Source organism: Mobula hypostoma, chromosome 1 (genome assembly GCF_963921235.1).
Source record: "Mobula hypostoma chromosome 1, sMobHyp1.1, whole genome shotgun sequence".
Classification (NCBI taxonomy): Eukaryota; Metazoa; Chordata; class Chondrichthyes; order Myliobatiformes; family Myliobatidae; genus Mobula; species Mobula hypostoma.
In genome coordinates this window covers 124,401,790-124,425,137 of record NC_086097.1, presented here as the reverse complement: position 1 = coordinate 124,425,137, position 23,348 = coordinate 124,401,790, and the positions used below count along the sequence as shown (strand labels likewise).

The 23,348-nt window shown below is 42.6% G+C and overlaps 1 protein-coding gene across 1 annotated transcript in view; it reads left to right on the top strand.

The window, feature by feature from the left end:
* The window catches only part of LOC134343544 (sorting nexin-31-like), a 152,244-nt gene extending 129,223 nt beyond the window's left edge, over positions 1 to 23,021 (top strand). Inside the window, exons 13-15 of the mRNA XM_063042316.1 lie at positions 6,378 to 6,452; positions 14,822 to 14,881; positions 22,327 to 23,021. Coding sequence (XP_062898386.1) covers positions 6,378 to 6,452; positions 14,822 to 14,881; positions 22,327 to 22,425 — 234 coding nt within the window. The 3' untranslated portion in view covers positions 22,426 to 23,021. The remainder of the gene's footprint in view (positions 1 to 6,377; positions 6,453 to 14,821; positions 14,882 to 22,326) is intronic.
* Positions 23,022 to 23,348: the final 327 nt, after the last annotated feature.

The following is a 23,348-nucleotide window of genomic DNA, read 5'->3' as shown; positions in this document are numbered from 1 at the left end:
CCTTGAACCCTGCCGTGGCATTATCCAGTACCTTCCTTAATTTGCTTTCAGTTGATGCTATTGCAGGGGATGTGGCATGCAAATAGTGGATAGACCTCCAATCAAGTTCAGAATCAGAATCAGCTTTCATATCACTGGCATATGTCGTGAAATTTGTTAACTTTGCAACAACAGTACAATGCAATTCATGATGAACATAGGAAAAAATAAATCAATTACAGAAATGAAATTAATTAAGTAGTTAAATTAAAAATAATGCAACAACAGAATAAAAGTGAGGTAGTGTTCATAGGTTCAATGTCCATTTAGAAATCGGATGGCAGAAGTTGTAGTTGTCTCCACTACTCACGACCCCACAATGCTGGCCCTCCTGTGTCTACTACTTACAAGCCCAATGTGGCTTGTTGGTTGTTGTATTTCACTGTTACAAATGTCATTCCCACAGGACTATTCTCTTCTTCAATATAAGTTCTTAGTTTGATGTCTGCAGGCTTCAGTTCAGTATCTTTGAAATGCTATTCAGACTCATTTTGCGGAATGACAGAAACTGAAGCCAATGTCCAGTTCCATTTTAATAAATCTACTGTTCACTTCTGGTATAAGCCATATTGCTTGTGTATTGATGAAGGGTCCTGATGAATGATCTCTGCCTGAAACATCGACTGTTTACTCTTTTCCATAGATGCTGCCTAGCCTGCTGAATTCCTTCTGTATTTTCTGTTGATTGCTTTGATATCCAGCATTTGCAAATTTTCTCTTATTTGCTTGTCTGTTGTTAGTTTTCACATTGTAAGTCTCAAGGCTACTCAGTCCTGTATTACTTTCATCATTATCATATTTTTCACCAACAGCATGCAGATTAGTGCTCCTTTTGAAACTGCAACTTGACTTTTTTTTAATCTTTTTCTTTTCCCTTCTCATTTATTTTTGTCTGATTGACATGCTCTTTTTATCTGCCCTACTTCATTGCATTTTCTACAAAGTTTCACCCTTAGACCTATATTGGTCTGGTGTATCAGAGCCCTTGCCACAACGGTAACACAGTTTGTTCGACCAGGCCCATTTCTGTTTAGACGTTGCAATTTTGTTCATAGTAAATTCCTTCCTGACTGCATCTCACATGCATCCCTGTCTGCTGTTTCTATCGATAGACCTATTTCAACTGTCCTTTCAAGCCATTTTTGAATGCTTTCTTGAAAGACTCCACAAACTAAACAGCTTCTCAGTGCATTGTTATGCCCATCACTGAATTGATAATGCTTGGACAGCTTCAATTCAGCCACATACGCTGAAATAGACACCCCCTCCTTTTGATTCCACCTATGAAACCTACATCATCCTGCAATTAACACTGGTTTCGGTTCTAAATGTTCCTGCATTACTTTCACGATATCAGCAAAGCTAATTTCAGCTGGTTTGGTTGGAACAGTCAAACTTTGAAGCAAACTGTATGCTCGTCCACCTAACGCAGTCAGTAAAACTGGCTCTTGCTTCTCATCAGCTGTTCCATTTGCCTTAAAATACTGCTTAATTTGCACAATATACAATATTCAGTTATACCCTGTGCAATCAAGTGTGTCGATCTTCCTGATGCAGCCAGCCATTTTTGCTGCTTTTTATTTATGATTATCATACAGTACTCAGTATTCACTGTTTATATGTCTATAAATGTGTCTGTTATCTGCTTTTTTTAACCCGACCATGCTTTGCTTTTTTTTGACTCAATCGTTTCTTGCTGTGCTTTTTTATTAACTCTAACATCTCACTGTGCTTCAACAGATAGGTAGTTGTCTCGGGTTCGTTTAAAACTTAATCTTCACCACTGTTGTTTAGTAACTCCAAAGCATAAAACTTCCAGTTTAAGAGGGCGAGTGACTGCTTTCTGGTGGTTAACAAAACAAGGAATACAACTAAATACTTTATTAATAACATTTTTACGGTTAATGATAATTATGGTAAATGATCACTGCAAACAATGAAGAGGTGAGCAAATGCGAGGCAAGGACAAGGGTCAAAGCATTTTCTTCTCTCTCATCACCCCCTCTTTTTCTGGGGCCTTTGCAGCTCACCAGAGTCCTCTGTCCTGGGCCAAAAGTTGATCGGCCTGCGGCCTCCGCTTCCACCACACAACTTCATACATTATGTAGGCGTAGATCTTTCCTCTGCCAGGGATGAGGTCTTTGGAGCCTCTGTTGGCATTTCTGTAGCACTGGGTTTCTACGGGATGGAGTTGCTAGCCTCATGCCCAGCCTTTCTCCTTTCACAGCCGAGCTTGGGACTGCCCATATCAGAGTTGTTTTAGAAATTTGTTGTCATAAGATGGCTGAAGTCGATGAGTCTGTAATACTTTAATGCACCAATGAATATCTCCACTAGATAGAGGACAGTCAAATGAAAATCAGCTGGTCTGTTTTTGCTTGTCCTTGTATTGAAGCAGCCGAGTCATTGATGAAGTTCTCATTAATACAGCAGTGTAGGTACTGAAGAGAAGTAAGGCTTGGACTTTTTGCTATTGTTACAGAAGCTCTTTTAGACTTTATTAGTGTTTGGTAAAAATTTTTCTTTTATGAGAAACATAACTCCATCAGCTTTAGTTCTCTACTTGTTTGTTACATACACCTGTTAGGGTGCATTCTCCAGTTACCTTAAAAGGTAACTGTAGCCTTCAGCCAGGAGCAGATGTCATCAGGTGGTTCCCAACCTTCACCGAGTGTTTTGACCGTTAACCATGACACCCTCCAGTTGATGGGCCGGCAGTGGTGGCCAAATCACTGCCCATCTGCTCCTGTCTTCCAGCTCCCCTCCTCTTGCCTACTCCAAATCCAACAAGAGGCTCGTTCTGCCTCTTCCCCCATCCTACGAGCTGCTTGTTTTTTGTTCCTTTCGTCCAGGCCCAGATCTGACAACAACCGCCATGCTGATTTGGCTGGGGAACCTCTGCAGCCGATCTCCACAGGGAACAACCATGCCTGCCATCCCTTGTCTTTACACTCCTGCACTAAGAGCTGGTACTTCAAGGCCTTTCTCTCGTGGGCCTCTTCCCATCCCTCCTCTCACAGCACAGTCAGCTCAACCAGAATTATTTTCTTGTCTTCGGTTGACCACAGTACAATGTCCGGGCATAGGGTTGTGTGCACAACATCCGGGAACTGCAGCCTCCTTCCCACATCGACCCTCATCTCCCAGGACCTGGCCGTTAGCAGCAGATTGGGCTTTGGTTGTTTGGTTACGAAAGGCCTGGCTCCCTCTTTGATGAAGGTGGTGGCCTTCCTCAAATCTGTGTCAGCCGTCCTCCTCTTGCATCTCTCCTGCTCTAGTGTGTCAGCAAGAGCCAGAAGCACCTTATCATGGCGCCATCTATACCATCCTTGAGTTAGAGCTGTTTTACACCCGGACAGTATATCAGCCAGTGTCCCCTTTTGACCACAGAGCTTACAATTTGGGTCCTCTCTCATCCCCCATGTGTACAGATGTAATGGTGAAGGAAGGGTGTCATACACAGATCGCAAGAGGAAGGAAATATGGAAGGGCTCCAGTCTCCATAACTCTGCCCATGAGATCTGGTGCTTAGGCAGATCCCATTTTGTCCAGGCACCCTGGGACCCTTGTTCCACTGCCTTTGACATCCACTTCTCTTCCTCACGGATCCGTACTTCTGCCTGTACCATGTCTCGCCTGTTCCTTATGCTTGCGTTTCCCTACTGCTGGAAGTGAACTGAGCCGAGGCCTTGCCACTCGACACAGGGGTTGCCGATGATATCTCACAGCTTCAGAGAACACACTGCCTGCTCCACAGCTGCGTTGGCTGCCCACTTGTGCCCAGATCTGGTTGTAACACCTGCTTGCTTTACCAAGATGTCAATGGAATCTCTCAAGCTTAATAAGGCTCTGCATTTTGCCACCTTGAATTCCTCCACAACAGACGACAGGGGAAGCTGCAGTTGCCCAGATCGAATATAGAGACCCACTGAAGAGAAGCTTGGGGGAACTCCCAACCATCTCTGCAGGTGCTTGTTGGTTTTTCTCTCGATGCCCTGTACGGCAGTCATGGGGAGCTCATAAAGTGTGAAGAGCCAGAGAAGCCTGGGCAGAAGGCCGTACTGGTACAGCCAGGTCTTGAATTTACCGGGAAGTCCGGATTTGTCGATCTTCTTCAGCAATTCGTCTATCTGCTTCACAGCATTGGTGACATTCGCCCCATCTGTTAGTGACACATTAACCACTTCCCCAAGCATTTTATCGGGTTATCTTCGATGGAAGGGATGACCTCACCCTGAACTTGGAGACTAAACTTGCTAGTAACTTTGCCCTTTCTGATCACCATGCACCTGGACTTCTTGGCCTTGAAGGACATCCTCGCCCAAGTGGCTACATGTCTTGCTTGGACATGTGACACAGTCGTTATAGTGATGTTGTCCATGAACTCTCTTAGAGCCAGCTGAACAATATCCAACTCCAGCGTCGGGCCGCGGGTTACAGATAAGATTAGATAAGAACTTGAATAGATACATAGTTACTGTTTAAAGATTTTTAAGGAGATTAAAGATTAGCTTCATTTGATACATTTACATCAAAACATATAGTGAAATGTGTCAAATCAAATCAGCGAGGATTGTGCTGGGAGTGGTCTGCAAGTGTTGCCTTACATCCATGCCAATGTAGCATGCCTGCAATTCACTGATTCTAATTCTGACACAGACGTGAGAAGTGCAGAGGAACATCTGGAGAAACTTCCGAAATGCCCGGTTCGCTGCTGCTGCTACTGTGCAATCGAGAATCTCCGGAGGGAAGGCCCCAAAATCCCCAGCTTTGCCTACTGCTGGCAACCGAGGCTGGGGTCGAAGTGTTCGGCAGAGATGGTACTCGGCGTCGGAGGGCTGGTCGGAGGCTTGAAGTTTTCGGACGACTCAGAGCCGGACTGTGGTCGGGCATGGCAGGGAGAGTTTTCTTCCTTCTCCTGTCTGTGTGAGATGTGGGACTTTGGAGAGACTTTGAACTTTTTTACTGTGCCCATGGCCTGTTCTTCATCAAGTTATGGTATTGTTGCGCTGTTGTAACTATATGTTATAATTATGTGGTTTTTGTTAGTTTTTCAGTCTTGGTCTGTCCTGTGTTTCTGTGATATCACACCGGAGGAATACTGTATCATTTCTTAATACATGCATTACTAAATGACAATAAGAGAGGACTGCATGTCCTCATAATCTAATAATAATCTGATAACGGTATGTCTTTGAACGGTGGGAGGAAATCAGAACACCAAGAGGAAACCGACATGGTCATGTGGGGAACATGGAAACTCCCTACACGCAGAGACAGGAATCGAACCCCGATCAGCGATCACTGGCACTGTAAAGCGATGCCCTCACTACTACCCGACTGTGCCACTCCCAAAGAAAGCTTCAGTTTGTTAGAAAGCTTAACTGAATTTAAATCATTAATTGTAATGGTTCCATCTTTACCCTAATTATATTTTCCATAAATTATTCATTTACTTTCTTGTACCCGAGAATGTTTTTTTTACCCTATTACCACCTACACCTTTGTTCTTTTGGCTTTTTCGTTTAAACCACCATTGCGGAACAGATGACCATGTCCCACAAAGGGACGGTGCTGGTTAATAGTCCATATGAGCATTTTGAATGCCAAGTGGACCATTCATAAGGAGATTGTGCATAATTGACACTGAATTACTTGCTGAGCAACACCTCATATTCTGCCTGGGAAGCCTCCAATTTGATGGCATTAACATCGATTCCTTTAACTTCCAGTAATTTCAACCCCCCCCCACCCCCACCTCCACCTCTCTTTTTCTATTCCCCATTCTGACTCCCTTCTTGCTCCTTCTCCTCCTCCTCAACTGCCTATCACCTCCCCGTGTTGTCTCTCCTCCTTCCCTTTCTGCCACCGTCCACTCTGCTCTCCTATCATATTCCTCCTCCCTCAGCCCTTTACCTTTCCCACCCAACACCTCCCGGCTTCCCACTTTATCTCATTTTCCCCACCCAAATCATCCCTCTCACCTGGCTCCTTCACCTATCATTGCCTCCTCCCCCACTGTCTTATTCAGGCCTCTTCCCCCTTCTTCCCGATGAAGGGCCTCAGACCTAAATGTCAACTGTTTATTCCTTTGCACAGATGCTGCCTGACCCTCTATGAGTTCCTTCAGCATTTGTGTCTCTTGCACCGGGTTAATAGCAATTGCAGAATCTCTTGTGATTGCTGAAAAAGCCTGGTTGTCACACAAGTTCTCCAGGTATCTTTTCAGTTGTTTCCATCAGATCAAAACATTTCAGCTGCGAGTATGAACCATAGAGGTGTTGCTTTTGGAGTGTCTGTTTTATTTCATGCTTTGTTAATTGTTAAACCTTTTGCAGGCCTTTCTTCTGGGAAGTTGCATTAAGGAAATCTCAGCACATCAACCAAAGTTATCTGGGAACCATGCAGAAATGGTAAGTGCTGAAATAAATAGCTGAGCTCAGCTGAGAAAATGATTGTTAGCAGACTTTTCTGGTAGACTCTGTGTTCCTGTTTATCATCCCTTTTATACTCAGTGGCCACTTTATTAGGAACACCTGTACACCTGCTTGTTAATGCAGATATCTAATCGGCCAATCATGAGGCAGCAACTCAATGCATAGAGGCATGCAGACATGGTCAAAGAGTTCATTCGTTCAGAGCAAACATCAGAATGGGGGAAGAAATGTGATCTGAGTGACTTTGACCGTGGAATGATTGTTGGTGCCAGATGGGGTGGTTTGATTAAGCTTAGGAACTGCTTATCTCGTGGGATTTTCATGCACCTCAGTGGTGTGAAAAGCAAAAAGCATCTAGTGGGTGGTGTCCTGTGGGTGAAAGTGCCTTGTTAATGACAGAGGTCAGAGGAGAACGGCCAGACTGGTTCAAGCTGGCAGGAAGGCGACAGTAACTCAGATAAACATGCTACAACTGTGGTGTGCAGCAGAGCATCTCCAAGTGCAGAACACGTCAAACCTTGAAGTGGGTGGCCTACAACAGCAGAATGCCACGAACATACACTCAGCAGCCACCTTGTCAGGTACAGGCGGGACCTTGCCACGTGGCCAGTAAGTGTAGCTGACCACCTTCACCCTCCCCTCCCTCCACCTGCCTTTTAGTTTGTCAGCCTCTGCCTATCATACACCTGCCTCTGTACTGTAACTCCCCTCTCCCCCATCTCTACCTGGTTGACCATAGGACTTGGGCTGAATGGCCTAATTCTGCTCCTGTCGAGACTGCTCCACCTTTCCATCGTGGCTGATTTATTATCCCCCTCAACCCCATTCTCCTGCCTTCTCCCCATAACCCATTAAAAGCCTTACTAGAATCCATATGATAACATCCCATAGCTCAACCTTCATTGATCACCTGTCACCTCAAAAACTCAGCCTAGTTAGTAGGGCATAGCCTGCCCCACACAAAGCCATGCTGACTGTTACAAATTCCCTCTGGAATTTCCAACTCATTCCATCTGCCTGTGATCCCTCACTGTTCCTCAGCCCTCCAATCACCTTCTGACCCCTGTCTCACCACAAACACAAGAGATTCTGCAGATGATGGAATACAGAGTAGACATTCTGGGCCAAGACTCTTCATCAGGTCTGGTATAGGGTCTCTGTTCAGAACATTGGCATCTTATGCCCTTCCACAGATGCTGCCTGTCCTGCTGAGTTGCTGACTCACCACTCCCTTCCCCTCTCTCTCAGAACTGTTTCAGGATTTTTGACATGAAATATTAATAATTCCTTTCCCCTCCTCAACTACTGCTCAACCAGCTGAATTCCTCCAGTATGGTAACAATGCCTGCTGTTTTAGTTTAACTTGCCGTGAATTCAGGAGAAATCTACTCTAGATTCAACAGATCAGGATGCAGGACAAGTCGTTTGGTGCTTGCAAGTCGATACATGCTGTCCTTCTCTTTGTTTCGCCCAGTCAACTATTACGGGAATTTTCTGGGTTGCACTTAATTGCATGTTCCATTTACCACAGAAAGTTTCACCTTGGCATTCTAACTGGCTGCGTTAATGCCTGATACAGGGGTAGGGTGGTGCTATGGCACAGGATCAAAGTAAGCTGTAGTGAGTTGTAAACTCAGTCAGCTCCATCATGGGCACTAGCCTCTGTAGTACCCAGGACATCTTCAAGGAGTGATGTCTCAAATAGGCAGCAGTCATCATTAAAGACCCCCATCACCCAGGTCATGCCTTGTTCTCATTGCTACCATCAGGAAAAAGGTACAGAAACCTGAAGGCACACACTCAATGATTCAGGAACAGCTTCTTCCCCTCTATTTGCTGTCATTTTTTTTATTATTATGTATTGCATTGTACTGCTGCTACAAAACAACAAATTTCACAACGTATGCTGGTGATGTTAAACCTGATTCTGATTCTAATTCTAATCATGGAGTACCAGGAAATACTTGGAGTACGAGAAAGTTTCTTGGTACTTCCCACTGAAGTTGTTTACTAAAAAGATAATTAAATTCCAATTGGCCTCTGGGTCCAAGTGGAACAGGTCCAGAGTGTTTGATTCTGTTTATGCATGCTTAAAGAAATCTCACATTCTATAATTTTAATTATTTATTTTCAATTCCTTCCTTTCTCTGTTCCACATGCCTTCATACTGCCACTTCACTCATTCGGGCTCTCTCCCTCGCACGCTCTCTCTCTGTCGCGTGCTCTCTCTCTCGTATGCTCTCTCTGTCGCACTCTCTCTCATGCTCTCTCGCTCTCTGTCGCGATCTGTCTGTCTCTTACACTCTCTTTGCCACGCGTGCCCGCTTTCTCTGCTGCGTGCTCTCTCGTGCTTTCTCTCTCGCTCTCTCCCTCTCACTCTCTCTCGCTCTCTCCCTCTTGCTCTCCCTCGTTCACACACTCTCTCTCTCTTGCACTCTCCCTCGTGCGCGCTCTCTTCTCCAGCTCTCTCTCACACTCTAACCCTTCCCTCCCACACTAACCTCAGTTTTTCTAACTTTTCTGTGCCTATCGAAGAGTCTTTTTAAATGACCCTAATATATCTGCCTTTGCCATGAACCAAGCAGGGTGTTTCACTCACACACTGATCTGTGTTTTTAAAAAAAAACTCGTCTCTAACATCCCCACTATACCTTTCTCCAATCACCTTAAAACCCCTTGTATTACGAGGGGTGATTGATAAGTTCATGGCCTAGGGTAGAAGAAGTCAATTTTAGAAAACCTAGCACATTTATTTTTCCTACATTTACACACTTAGTCCAGCAGTCGTGGAGCATACGGATCCCTTTGTAGAAGTCGGCGTCTTGGACCTCCAGTAAGTGGACCACAGCAGGGGTGATTGATAAGTTTGTGGCCTAAAGTAGAAGGAGATGAGGAGAAACTTCAAACTTTCTGCATTTTCACTCAAAGAGTTGGACTGCATGTGCATGTAACAAAAGCTGTATAACTCATCTCCTTCTACCTTAGGCCGCGAACTTATCAATCAACTCTGCTGTGGACCACTTCTACAAAGAAGGGATCCGTATGTTCCACGATCGCTGGACCAAGTGTGTACATGTAGGAGAGGACTATGTTGAAAAATAAGTGTGCTAAGTTTTCTAAAATTGACTCCTTCTACCTTAGGCCACGAACTTATCAATCACCCCTCATAATCATTTCTGTCTCTGGCTATCCACTCGATCAACGCCTCTTGTCATCTTGTACACCTCTCATCCTCATTCGCTCCAAAGAAAAAGGCCAAAGCCTGCTCGACCATTCCTCATAAGATAACAAATGATCACATTGCTGTACCAGTGCGGATGACTTCATTCACCTCAACACTAAATTGATACCACAACCTACAGACTGACTTTCAATGAGTCTACAACTCATGTTCCCAGCATTATTTATTTACTGATTTATTTATTACTTTTTTTTTGTATTTGTACAGCTTGTCTTCTTTTGCACATTGGTTGTTTGTCAGTCTTTGTAGCTTTCCATTGATTCTATTGTTCTTCTTAGTTCTACTCTGAATGCCTGCAAGAAAATGAATCTCAAGGTAGTGTATGGTGGGATACAGAATATGTACTTTGAAGCAACACACTTTACTCTTGGCACTGAGCATGCTCAAAGACTGAATATCCAATGAGGTGAAAAACGGTAGTGTTCAGAATAGAAGATCCTTATCCAGTGTCTGTCTTCAAATTGTAGCCCATCCAGTCTGATATCACCTTCTCAAATCCTGTCAGATGCTTGTCCACCAATGTGTGGAAATGAAACTTGCTCGTGTCATATTTATGTCCACAAATGCTGCTTGTTGCTAATTCTTGAGGCCTCATTTAAAAACTGTAAACAATTAAGCGGAATTGGTATGATTGGTTACTGGTACACTCGCATTTCACAACAGTTACAGATTGCAACACCACTTCAAGCTTTTTTGCATCTTTCCCCTAAGATAAAAGTACTAATTCAAGCTATTTCCTCAATGCTTTGATCAACTACTATCAGTTCTGCTTTCACGCAAGTTTGCAGATAGTGTGAAACAAAGCATTGCTGAGGCTAATAAATTCTGTCCGAGTCATTTAAAACGTTCTGCCGACATATCAGGTGACGTCGGCGCTGAGCGGCAAGAATGATTGTAATCATCCTTGCATTGGTTCTTTGTGCAATGGTTCAGTACCTATTCTCTTTTAGTTTATTATTTTACCTGTCACACCTAACATACACAGATAGTGGTATAATCTGCTGATGGGTTAATGGAAGCAAAGGTTTATCTGTCATGTATTGGAGGCCCGAGTGTCAGCAGCCTTCCACAAGGTTCAGGAACAGTTATTACCCAACAACAATCAGCCCGCTGAACCGGCCCGGATAAACCTCACTCATCTCAACACTGAACTGATTCCACAACCTACAAGCTCACTTTCAAAGGCTCTACAACTCGTGTTCACAGTATGGTTTATTTATTACTTTGCGCAATTTGTCCTCTTTTGCACATTGGTTGTTTGTCAATCTTTGTGTACACTTTTTCATCAACTGTATTCCTTAATTTTTCTGTAAATGCCTGCGAGAAAATGAATCTCAAGTAACTCTGATACCTTGCATCTGCTGAGAACAAATAGTTGCCTTTGAAGATAAGTCAAAGTAAACTTATTATCAAATGACGTGTATGTCACCATATACCACCCTGAGATTCAATTTCTTGCAGGCATTCACAGGATAATAAAGAAATATAGTAGAATTTATGGAAAAACTGTGCATAAACAAGGACTGATGGCCAATGTGCAAAAGAACATAAATTATGAAGATGAATAATACTGAGAGCATGAGTTGTAAAGAGTCCTTTAAAGTGAGTTTTAGGTCATCTAATAAGTTCAGTGTTGTACAGAAATCTCATTGTTGGTTTGGCATACAAGCCTATGATGAGTCTATTGTTGAATTTTGTTTTTGGCAAGTATCCCACCAAACTGTTGCTGAGTACTCTACAAAGTCCAAAGTAAATCTATTATGTACATGTCATCATTTGCTACCCTGAGATTCATTTTCTGGTAGGCATCCACAGTAAAATGAAGAAATTGAATAGAATCAATGAAAAACTGCACACAAAGACTGATAAACAACCAACATGCAAAGGAAGACAATCTGGGCAGATACAGCAAAAAAATAATGAAGAAAGAAATCATACTGCGAACATGAGCTGTTGAGCCCTTGAAAGTGAGGGTGCCCTTGCTTTGTCTCTTACTGTTTGGTTTACCCAGTGGATATTTGCCTGCTCTTTTACCTCATTGAAAATTAAAGAAATGCAGATGCCAGGAGTCTGAACTACAAACAGAAAATGTTGGAAATGCTCGATAGATCTGGCAAAATCTGTGGAAAGATAAAAAGAATTAATGTCCAGGGCATTCTCATTATGCCTTCAATCTGATTTTTTTTTTCCAAAGCTGCTGCCCTACTTCAGCGTTTCTGGCATTTTCTGCCCATCCCTCATTGTTGTTTTTGTGTTCAAGTCAGTCACTGAACTACTTTCTGGCCAATAATCCTCTCTGCTTGCATTAGACCATAAGACATAGGAGCAAAGTTAAGCCATTTGGTGCATTGAGTATGCTCTGCCAAACTATCAAGGCTGATTTATCATCCCTTTCCACCCCTTTCATCTGACTTCTCCATCTAACTTTTGACATGCTTACTAATCAAGAATGATCAAATTCCACTTTAAAAATATCAAGTGAAATTACCTCATAGCCTTCTGTGGTAATGAATTCTACAGAAATTCCTCCTGATCTGCTTTCAAGTATGTCCCTCTATTCTGAGGCTGTGTCCTCTGGTCCTCGACTCATCCACTGTAGGAAACATTCTCTCCACCGTACTGTATCTAGACCTTCCAATATCCGATAGGTTTCAATGAGATCCCACCCCTTCTAAACTCCATTGAGTACAGGTCCAGGGTCATCCGATGTTCCTCATACATTAACCCTTTCATTCCTGGAATCATTCTCGTGAACCTCCTCTGGACCCTCTCCAGTGCCAGCACATCCATTCTGTCCATTAATAGCCTTAGCTTTGAAGAGCCTTGGGTCTCACACCACCAGGTTCAGGGACAGTTACTACCCTACAACCATCAGGCTCCTGAACCAGCATGGATAACTTCACTCACCTCAACACTGAACTGGTACCACAGCCTACAGCCTCACTTTCAAGGACTCTACAACTTATTTTATCAGTATTATTCACGCAATTTCTCTTCTTTTGCACATTGGTTGTTTGTTGGGCTTTACTTGAGTATAATTTTTTAATAAATTATGTTGTATATTTCTTTATTTTCAGATAAATGCCTGCAAGAAAATTAATCTCAAGGTTGTCCATGCTGACATAAACACACAAGATTCTGCAGATACTGAAACATAGAACATAGAAAATCTACAGCACAATACGGGCCCTTCGGCCCACAAAGCTGTGCCGAACATGTCCTTACTTTATAAATTACCTTGGATTACCCATAGCCCTCTATTTTTCTGAGCTCCATGTACCTGTCCAGGAGTCTCTTAAAAGACTCTATCGTATCTGCCTCCACTACTGTCGCCGACAGCCCATTCCACTCACTCACCACTCTGCGTAAAAATAAAAACTCACCCTTGACATCTCCTCTGTACCTACTTCTGAGCACCTTAAAACTGTGCCCTCTCGTGCTGGCTATTTCAGCCAAATCTGAAGTAACAGACAAAATGTTGGAGTTCCAGATGTTTCTGTGTATATGATGACATATATACTGTACATACTTTGATAATAAATTTACTTTGACTTCAACTAATTAGGCAGCATGATCAAAATAAGGATATAGAGTTTCCTCTAACTTAATTGAAGTTAATACTGAAGTCTATCTCGCTGGACTCTGTGACACATTGTGTTAAAAGCAGGAACCTTGATTTTTGGAATTTCTCCTCCTTTATCGTTCTTAAGTATTGAAGAGACCCAAGAAAATTTCAGCACCAGCTGAGTTTGCAATTGGCTTGATACTACCTGATAGATTTTCATTTAAACGATTTGTTATTGATATTTCTAACCCTGCACTGAAACTCCTAATGTAATACACTGATCCATGACTCTAAATCTTTTAGTTATAGATTATACTTGCTTGATATACATGTTCTGCAGAACAAGTTCAAGGTTCAAAGTAAATTTATTATCGAAGTGCGTACAGTATATTTCACCATACACATCCATGAGATTCATTTTCTTGCAGGCATTTACAGAATAGGATCAATAGAAAAGCTACACACAAAAATGGGCAATGTGCAAAAGACAGCAACTTCTTCAAATAAAAAAAGAAAAACAAGATAAATAAATGAATAAATAATAAATGATATTGAGAACATGAACTGTATAGTCCTTGAAAGCGAGTCCATAGGTAATGGAATTAGTTGGGTGTAGGGGTGAGCGAAGTTATTGATGTGTATTTAATACTTAAGTAATACTTGAGTAATATTGTAAATACATTGTTTAAGCAATCTGTTTACATAATTCGTTATGGGTTATATGTAAAAGTATGTGAATGGCATACGTTATCATGCCTCCACAATATATCTGTTCACCTCAGGAAAAGTAAAAACAAAGTGCACTCCTGTATCTCCAGCTTCGTGTTTTACTTTTGATTAGCTTTATGTCTTGGAGTTACCGAACATAACAGTTATCCACGTTGGTTCAACAGCCTGATGGTTGAAGGGTAATAACTGCTCCTGAACCTGGTGGTGGTGGACATAAGGCTCCTGTACCTCTTTGCCAATGGCAGCAGTGAGAAGAGAGCTTGGCCTGGATGGTGGGGGTCCTTGGTGATGGATGCTGCTTTCTTGTGGCAGCATTCCTTGCAGATGTGCTCAATAGTGGGGAGACTTTTTTCCTGTGATGGACTGGGCTGCATTCTCTACTTTTTGTAAGATTTTCCATTCAAGAGCACTAGTTTTTCCATCAGGCAATGATGCAACCGGTCAGGATGCTCTCCGCTGTGCATCTATAGAAATTTATCAGTGTCTTAGATGACATGCTGAAGCTTCGCAAACGTCTAAGAAAGTAGAGGCACTGTCACCATTTACTGTATTAAGTGCTGCCTCTGTTGAAACAATGCTTTCCACTCTTAGCAGCTGGCACTCTCCACTTTGTAGAGTCTCAAACGATTACATACTGCTAACCTGACATGTCCTTTCAGAGGCATTTAAAATATGACTAGAATTAAATATATTTAATAAACCTGCCATAAGCTATTCCAGAATAGAAATTGTACCTTGAGCGAATCAAATCTCTCTAATAACTTGTAACTTGGTAGAACATAAATTAATCTATGAATTTCCATTTTACAGCAGTTGGAGAGTGTTGTATTGGATTATAAACCAAAGCCCCGCAGTGCTCAGACCACAATGGTAAGTTCATGATCAGAGTCAAAGTTTCAGGAGCAGCTGAAGAAATTATGATTTTCTTCAATTCTATGTTCTCCAGCATGGAATCAGACTCAGAACCTTGGTCGAAACATTGACTGTTCATTCCTTTTCATAGATGCTGCCTGACCTGCTGAGTTCCTCCAGCATTTTGTGTGTGTTGCTTTGGATTTCCAGTATGTGCAGAATCTCTCGTGCTTATGAAAGTTGTGATTATTTCTCATGCTAGTAATACTTTCAGGGGAAATTATTGGAAAAGGAATTGCATTGAATGATGCACAGGATGACTTATTTAAGTTTAGATATATTCAGTTAATAGGGATTGCTCCTACCTTGAAAGATTTTTGGATGTACACCATTGTTCTTGGAACTCTTATATAATGTAGCGGTTAGTGTAATGCTATTACAGTGCTAGTGACCCAGTTTCAATTCCCGCCACTGTCTGTAAGGAGTTTGTACGTTCTCTCTGTGACCGCACGGTTTTACACCAGGTGCTCTGGTTTACTCCCCCATTCCAAAGGCGTACAGGTCAGCAGGGTAATTGGTGACTTGAGTGAAATTGGGCGACACAGACTTGTTGGCCCAAGAGGGCTGCCACCCATGCTGTACTCTAAATAAAAATTAAACACTTCGCTCCCATTAATACTTTAAAATTCATCTTCTTTCCACCTCCCCATTCCACCTCAACCAGTCCATGTTCTTCTGAAACCATTGTCCTCATTTTTGACTTGTGTGTCATTGGCAAATATTGAAATTATTCTTCCTCAACCTATATAGGTTATGAACTTCAATCTAACAATAGAAATAGTCCTAATAACCAAGGAAAACCTGAGCACACATTGCTCCAAATTGAACAGAACCGTTCATTAGTCTTCTCCCCTTAGCTTTTTCATATCTTAGCAACTACTGACTCTACATCTCATGGGCTTTAGCCTTACTAACAAGCCTATTATTTTAAAATGCTATTTTTAAAACTCTAAATGCTCATATGAATCTTTTCCACTAAGTTGTCAATGATGATCAGTCAGACACTATTTACCTTAACAAATCTTTAGTAAATTTCATTTATCAGCAATGGGTTTTCTAATTGCAATTAATTTTGCCCCAGATTTTAGTCTCCCACTATTAGTGTGTGACTCATATGCTTTAAATTCCTAGTCATTATTTAAGCAGGAATATGACATTTGTTGTCCTCTACCACTTTCTTACCGCCGAGAAATGGAGAAGTGTGGTCAGAGCCTCTACACTTCTACATTGTGAGTTCCTGAGATCCCCAGAGCAGTACTGTCCAGAGTTTAGCTCCTGCTAGGGTCACCCATGGCAGAGAGGTCAAGAGTGAGGTTCCAGACAAAGAGTGATTCAACCAAGACCTCAACAGTGGAGCTGGCAGAAGATGATGACACATCACAACGGCAGTGAAGGGGTCCCCAGTCGTCCTGCGTTCAATGCCACTGGACCCTGACACCACTCTGTCATGGGCCGGTGATGGTAGCTGCCCATGCATCGCTAAGTGAATATCGTACTCAGTCGAAAGATCGCACTGCCTCCTTCCTTTCCCTTAGTAGTTTAAGATACAATCTATCCGGAATAGATATTAACTCTGCCAAGCTCCTCTTGCACTCCGTACTGAAATGGCTATCATGAGAGGGCACAGTTTTAAGGTGCTTGGAGGTAGGAACAGAGGAGATGTCAGGGGTAAGTTTTTTTTCCACAGAGAGTGGTGAGTGTGTGGAATGGGCTGCCGGCTACAGTGGTGGAGGTGGATATGATAGGGTCTTTTAAGAGACTCCTGGAGAGGTACATGGAGCTTAGAAAAATAGAGGGCTATGGGTAACCCGAGGTAATTTCTAAAGTAAGTACATGTTCGGCACAGCTTTGTGGGCCAAAGGGCCTGTATTGTGCTGTAGGTTTTCTATGTTCTATACTGTAACTTGACAGATTCTCACTTTCAGTGAAGCCAGATGCAAAAGCATCTTTTTATTGCTTTGCCTGTGCGACGTAAATTGCACCATTTCTTGTCAAAACAGTGCTATACTTTTCAAAGTTTCCGTTTTGCTATTTGATTGTGAAAGCTTGGGCAGTCTGCAAATGTCATCCAACTGCTGGCTTAACGAAGACACATTTACTTTCCATTTTAAAGTAGAATAAGGACACGTTCCAGCAAATGGATCAATGTTTGTAGCTACTTCCCGTTCCATGTATATTCTTAATTCAACAACACGTCCACTTCAGATATATTTATCTAGAGATACAGCATGGAACAGACCCCTCCAGCCCAACAAGCTGCACCACCCAGCCATCTGCCTGTTTAGCCCCAGCCTAACACAGGACAAATTACAATGACCAATTAACGGTACGTCTTTGGACTGTGGGACGAGACCGGTGCATCTGGAGGAATCCCACACTGTCACAAGGAGAACGTAAGACAATCTTTACAGACAGTGCTGGAATTGAACTCCTCTGAATGCCTGGAGCTGTAATATCATTGCACTAACCACAACACTACATCGTTAGAAACAGGTGAATTGATTATGGGGAGCAAGGACATGGCAGACCAATTGAATAATTACTTTGGTTCTGTCTTCACTAAGGAGGACATAAATAATCTTCCAGAAATAGTAAGGGACAGAAGGTCCAGTGAGATGGAGGAACTGAGCGAAATACATGTTAGTAGGGAAGTGGTGTTAGGTAAATTGAAGGGATTGAAGGCAGATAAATCCCCAGGGCCAGATGGTCTGCATCCCAGAGTGCTTAAGGAAGTAGCCCAAGAAATAGTGGATGCATTAGTGATAATTTTTCAAAACTCGTTAGATTCTGGACTAGTTCCTGAGGATTGGAGGGTGGCTAATGTAACCCCACTTTTTAAAAAAGGAGGGAGAGAGAAACCGGGGAATTATAGACCGGTTAGCCTAACGTCGGTGGTGGGGAAACTGCTGGAGTCAGTTATCAAAGATGTGATAACAGCACATTTGGAAAGCGGTGAAATGATCGGACAAAGTCAGCATGGATTTGTGAAAGGAAAATCATGTCTGACGAATCTCATAGAATTTTTTGAGGATGTAACTAGTAGAGTGGATAGGGGAGAACCAGTGGATGTGGTATATTTGGATTTTCAAACGGCTTTTGACAAGGTCCCACACAGGAGATTAGTGTGCAAACTTAAAGCACACGGTATTGGGGGTAAGGTATTGATGTGGATGGAGAATTGGTTAGCAGACAGGAAGCAAAGAGTGGGAATAAACGGGACCTTTTCAGAATGGCAGGCGGTGACTAGTGGGGTACCGCAGGGCTCAGTGCTGGGACCCCAGTTGTTTACAATATATATTAATGACTTGGATGAGGGAATTAAATGCATCATCTCCAAGTTTGCGGATGACACAAAGCTGGGTGGCAGTGTTAGCTGTGAGGAGGATGCTAAGAGGATGCAGAGTGACTTGGATAGGTTGGGTGAGTGGGCAAATTCATGGCAGATGCAATTTAATGTAGATAAATGTGAAGTTATCCACTTTGGTGGCAAAAATAGGAAAACAGGTTATTATCTGAATGGTGGCCGATTAGGAAAAGGGGAGGTGCAACGAGACCTGGGTGTCATTATACACCAGTCATTGAAAGTGGGCATGCAGGTACAGCAGGCGGTGAAAAAGGCGAATGGTATGCTGGCATTTATAGCGAGAGGATTCGAGTACAGGAGCAGGGAGGTACTGCTGCAGTTGTACAAGGCCTTGGTGAGACCACACCTGGAGTATTGTGTGCAGTTTTGGTCCCCTAATCTGAGGAAAGACATCCTTGTCATAGAGGGAGTACAAAGAAGGTTCACCAGATTGATTCCTGGGATGGCATGGCTTTCATATGAAGAAAGACTGGATGAACTGGGCTTGTACTCGTTGGAATTTAGAAGATTGAGGGGGGATCTGATTGAAACACATAAAATCCTAAAAGGATTGGACAGGCTAGATGCAGGAAGATTGTTCCCGATGTTGGGGAAGTCCAGAACGAGGGGTCACAGTTTGAGGATAAAGGGGAAGCCTTTTAGGACCGAGATTAGTAAAAACTTCTTCACACAGAGAGTGGTGAATCTGTGGAATTCTCTGCCACAGGAAACAGTTGAGGCCAGTTGATTGGTTATATTTAAGAGGGAGTTAGATATGGCCCTTGTGGCTACGGGGATCAGGGGGTATGGAGGGAAGGCTGGGGCGGGGTTCTGAGTTGGATGATCAGCCATGATCATAATAAATGGTGGTGCAGGCTCAAAGGGCCGAATGGCCTACTCCTGCACCTATTTTCTATGTTTCTATGTCTTCACTTTATGGTATTAAATGGACTTAGCATTCATGACCATGCTTGGAATGAGTGGTAGTCCACTAGTGGCCTTACACAGGGTGCACGCTGTCAGTTAACTTCTGGCCCAAGAGTTTAAAATAAACTAAATTCAGTTTATTTTCACTGAATCTGCTTCATCTATTCTCTTAAACAAACCTCCATTATACTTTGCACTTTTTTCTGCCCTGATATCACTGGCTGACTGCTCTTGAAGCGGGGCCACTTGTTGCCAAGTGCAAACCTCCCCCATCAGGGTTTCTCTGCACGGTGTGGTGTCATAAGACACCTTTCCCAGCAAAGCTCTCTGTCTGCGCTGACATAGCCGCTTTAACAGAGTGCGGTGCGGTCCAGGCCCCAGCTTCAAAGCTATCGCAGACATTAAAATTCACATGTGAACTATCATTTCTTTAAAATTAAAAACAGCTAAAAAAAATTAAGCCAGCTTAATTAAATCAAATATTTAAAAGTTCTTATTACATTACATGCAATGGCTGATCTCTGCCATTCCTTTCTGTGGAGCTGATGTACTCGGGTCAAACATAACCTGGCACTACCCATGGGCGCGTTTTCCTGCATGGAAAATGAGATTGATGGGCTCCACATGATCCAGTGTATCTCTATACAGGTCCTTGAATGAGTAAAAGGCTTGTGACCAGGGCCAGGTAGTGATGAGGAAACAGAGTACGCAGAGGTCTTGTGCAGATTAGGAGAATGGGCATAGAAGTGGCAGATGGAAAGCGGTGTAGGGTGGTGTATGGTCATGCACTTTGGTAGAAAGAATAAAGGCGCAGACTATTTTCTAAATGAGGAGCAAATTCAGAAATCAGAGGTGCGAAGGGACTTGGGAGTGCTTGTGCTAGATTTCCTAAAGGTGAACTTGCAGGTTGAGTCAATGCATTGTTAATGCAATGTTAGCATACATTTCAAGAGAACCAGAATATAAAGGCACAGATATGTTGTTGAGGCTTTATAAGGCCAGATTGCACTTGGGGTATTGGGAGTAGTTTTGGGCCCCTTAACTAAGAAAGGATGTACTGATACTGGAGAGGGTCCATAGGTGGTTCACGAATAATCACAGGAATGAAAAGGTTAACATAGGAGGAGTGTTTGATAGCTTTGGGGCTGTACCTGCTGGAGTTTAGAAGAATGAGGGGGGATTTCACTGAAACCTATCAAATATTGAATGGCCTAGATAGAGTGGATGTGGAGATGACGTTTCCTGTAGTGGTGAGTTTAGGACCAAAGGGCACAGCCTCAGAATAGAAGGATGTCCCTTTTGAATAGAGGGATTACTTCAGTCAGAGGGTGGTGAATCTGTCTGTGGAATTCATTGCCACAGACAGCTGTATAGGCCAAATCATTGGGAATATTTAAAGTGGAGAGGTTGGTAGGTTCTTGATTAGTAAAGGCATTAAAGGTTACTGGGGGGACCTTGGTGGACGAACTTCTACTCCTTGGTCTAAATACACCACCATGCAGCTGGGTGTTGGACTTCCTAATGACCAGGTCTCAAATAGTCAAGGTGCACAGCCACTCCTCCCTCCCCATTATCCTCAACATGGCTGCCCTCCTGGAGCTGTGTGCTGAGCTCACGCACGACTGCACGGCCAAACACCCGAGCAATCACATCGTCAAGCTTGCTGCTGACACGACAGTGGTAGGGAACATCACCGACAACGATGAGATAGTCCACAGAGAGGAGCTGGAAGAACTCAAGGCTTGGTGTCAGGCAAATAACCTGTTCCTTAATGTCAACAAGACAAAGGAGATGGTTATTGATTTCAGGAGAACTTGCACCACTCACACTCCCTTTTACATTGGTGACACAGCAGTGAAAAAGTAGTTTCAAACTCCTGGGGGTGTACATCACACACAACCTCCCGTGGCCCCAGAACACATCCAACATAGTCAAGAAAGCTCACCAAAGCCTCTACTTTCTGAGGAGGATGAAACTCAGAACTGGAATCCATTCCTCTGCCTTTGATTTCTGCAATGGATGATTCGTTCATCTACATCATTGGTATGTCTTTTTAGCTTATAGGAATTGTATCCCCTATTTTAAATAGAAACCAAACACCCAGGTGGGAACCACATGCTTACGTGATAGCACCTGGTGACCCATATCTTGGTCCCAATGCATGGGATGTTGCATATTCCTTCCAGGCTCACATGAGGTAGCACCCACACCAGCATACCCTAGAGGTATAAGTAAAGTCTGTAGAACAGATGCTTGGGAATATGCACAAGAATTACCTAAAAGATTGACTATAGCTAGGAAAAGAAGAATACAGGGGTAAGTTCCTGTACAGGGAGCTTCCCCAGTACAAACGTCCCATCAAGTTTTTGGACCTTCGACTATTCACAGTTTGCAAGCAGTATGCACCACGCCTCCAAATGACGCTGGAGAATTTTATCTGGATTTAAATGTGTATCACTAAAAATAAATGAACTGTGGGTTAAACTACTTTGTTAGCTGTAAGTATCTCCCCCTTAGTAGGAGGGGGAGCCCACCACTCAAATAGAAGGCGTTGACAGCTAAGTGTGGCTTGGAGGATAATTCTACTCCGATGTCTTCTGGTTGACGTTGATGGTGGTAGATGGTCAACTTTTCCCCAATGTAGAGGATTTTTAGGTTTAAGGTAAGAGGGGAAACATTTAAAGGGGATCTAAAGGACAAAGGTGCTGGGTATATGGGACAAGCTGCTAGTGGAAGTGGTGGAGGTGGGTACAATTAGAACGATTAAAGGATGTTTGTGTAGGTACATGGATAGGAAAGGATGAGGGAGACATGGGCCCGATGCAGGAAAATGGGATTCACACAGCTGAGCATCTTGGTTCAGCAAGGGCATGTTGGACTATTTCCACTCTATATATCTCTTTGAATCTATAAACAATGAATTAATTAACGTTTCCAGATCAGAGTTGTTAAAATAGAAGGTGCACAAACTTTCCAAAATGTATCCCATTACCAAACTACCATTTTTGTGTTGAAGATTAGGTTGCTGCATAAAAAGTCATCACGGAATTTTTTAGTGACATACACGTTTTATGCATGATTATAAATGTTTTTGTGCAAATCTGAACGCAAATAATTCTGTTTCATTTTCTAGAGTAAACATTCCGGAACAGCAGAACAAAATCAGTATAAGGCAGTGATAGGAAAATGCGATGCAAGTGTATTTGATGACATAGCTGATGATCAATTGTGACCATGGACAAAAACATTAAGTACAGCATTAACATGGTTTTTTGGTGCAATACCCTATCTGACTGACCGTACTTTGGGCCACCAACTTCAGCTGTCTCGAGGGATCAAGATACACATTGCCTTCTCTCAATACTTAATAGGGTTAATGTTTGGGAGTTCTAATTTCTCCCAAGGAACTGGTTATCTGGATGAAAAATAATGGAATAGTTATCACTGTGGTGTTACTAAGATGTACCGTAAAGCCAATATAGACGAGGAATGAGTACACATATGAAAGTCTGAGCATTTTTAGCAATGTTTTTGATTGTGATGATCACCATTAGATATTAAAAGAACTGACAAAACATTTTAACATGTGTTGGACTGCATATGAATTCCAATAAAGTGAATCATAGTTAAAGTGGAATATTTAATCACACACCACATAGTCATACACGGTTTTTTAAACGATGATTCATAAAATGGAGCTACTTGACTGCTTCAACTCTGAAGCTCTCATATTGTTCACTTTGAATGTTTATTATCTTTTGAATTGAGATGTTATGCAATGAAGCAATACATAGTGTTGTATATTGAGCCATAATAAACAGTCTGGCCACCAAAAGAAACTTCGAATGTTTGTTTCTTTCATTTGGTATTAGATCATTTGAAAGTATAAACTGACTCTCCCCTCTTTTCTCGTTCTCTCCATCTTCCTGTTCTGACATCGGCATATTTTAAATTGTTTCACATCTCCTTAAAACATTTGCTCAAAGGTTTCATAACAGTGATTTTAAAGAGTTTGCTTTATTTTTGTTTGTTTACTTCTCTCTGGGCTTACATTCCCATAATTCAGCTAAAATGCAAATGTTTCCAGAGCCTTGGGATTCCTGATTCTTCCCCTCCACCATCAGATTTCTGGACGGCCAATGAAACCACGATCAT